The 1,623-nt window shown below is 41.4% G+C and overlaps 1 protein-coding gene across 1 annotated transcript in view; it reads left to right on the forward strand.

The window, feature by feature from the left end:
• Positions 1–1,623, forward strand: part of LOC106531533 (A-kinase anchor protein 6) — a gene marked incomplete at both ends in the record, with an annotated part of 5,803 nt that overhangs the window by 2,243 nt on the left and 1,937 nt on the right. The window contains 2 exon segments of the mRNA XM_014027419.1: positions 787–896; positions 971–1,112. Coding sequence (XP_013882873.1) covers positions 787–896; positions 971–1,112 — 252 coding nt within the window.

Raw genomic sequence — 1,623 nt, forward strand, 5'->3', positions numbered from 1 at the left:
TGTGTGTGTGTGTGTGTGTGTGTGTGTGTGTGTGTGTGTGTGTGTGTGTGTGTTGTTCAGGCTGGTCACCACGGAGCCACACCATGACTCAGCAGCTGGAGTTCTGATCCAGTTCTAATAATAAAACCAGACTTTAGCTGCAAAGAAACCAAAGTTTAAAACTGTTCAACTCATTTAAAGAGACGTGAATGATTATTAAATAATTTATTATTAATAACTGTAATTCATTCATTATTATTAACATTATTAATTCATTATTATTAACATTATTATGTTGTGTTGGTGTGTTATTGTGTTATTTTGTTAGTGTGTAATTGTGTTAGTATGTCAGTGTGTTGGTATGTTGTGTTGGTATGTTGTGTTATTGTGTTATTGTTGGTGTGTTATTGTGTTATTATGTTAGTGTGTAATTGTGTTAGTATGTTAGTATGTCAGTGTGTTGTTATGTTGTGTTGTGTAATTGTTGGTGTGTTATCTTGTCTGTGTTTCACTGCAGCTGCAGATATACTCAGACAGTTGTCAGATTGTGTGTCTGAGCAGTTCCACAGCTTGTTTAGCTCCTCAGGATGTTTGAAGGTAATATTTGTGCGACTGAACGTGTCCCTGCTGGAACTGGACCCACATGGAACTGAGTCATGGTTAAAAGGAGAGACGTGGGCTGAGTTCTGCTTTTCAGACCTTGGTTTTGTCCTGTTCCAGAGCACATGCACACACACACACACACACACACACACTGGTGGAAGTGAGGGCAGGTGTGTAAGGTTGTGTTCTTCTGTGTGACCTCAGGACATCTGTGAGGACATCTCGGACCACGTGGAGCAGATCCACGCCCTGCTGGAGACAGAGTTCTCCCTGAAACTTCTCTCCTACTCTGTGAACATCATCGTGGACATCAGGTGAGTGGACAGAAGCTCACAGATACGACAAGGAGTTGTGGGTACCAGCTGTTGTTGTGTGTTGTGTGCTTCAGAACTGTGCAGCTGCTGTGGCACCAGCTCAGAGTGTCGGTTCTGGTCCTGAAGGAGCGTCTGCTGCAGGGTCTGCAGGATTCAAACGGAAACTTCACCCGTCAGACGGACATCCTCCAGGCCTTCAGCCAGGACCAGCACCAGGTGTGAAGCACAAACAAACAGAACTTTTCTGTTTCGGATCAAACGTCTGACAGCAGACATGTTAGTCAGGTCTGCAAACTTCTTCACTGCTCTGMAGCTGGGATTGAACCTCTTCAGCTCCAAGAGCTTTTCTTCAAGCTTTTTCTCAAAAAGCTGAAATGTAACTGAGTATCTCAGCTTTTATAAACTCTACTTATGGTTTTAGACACATAAAGGATGGAACTTTTTTTTACATTGTTTCCCCTCCCGTCTGATTAATGTTTTTATTAGACAGTATATAACGTATTTAAAACCATAATGAATCAGACTAAAAACTCTTGAAACCATAAACCCACCTGTGGACATCACCTGTACAAAGATTCATGCTGCTAAAATGAACTGGAGCAAAGTTACAGAGGTTTTAGTAAAGAAATAATTTAGTGTTTAAAGGAAAAAAAAATAGTATATGTCTTCTGGACGGGTTCTTCTTTAATGAAACGTTTCGTCTCTCTTCCACGAGACTTCTTCAGTC

This window comes from Austrofundulus limnaeus, unplaced genomic scaffold (assembly GCF_001266775.1).
Source record: "Austrofundulus limnaeus strain Quisiro unplaced genomic scaffold, Austrofundulus_limnaeus-1.0 Scaffold647, whole genome shotgun sequence".
Classification (NCBI taxonomy): domain Eukaryota; kingdom Metazoa; phylum Chordata; class Actinopteri; order Cyprinodontiformes; family Rivulidae; genus Austrofundulus; species Austrofundulus limnaeus.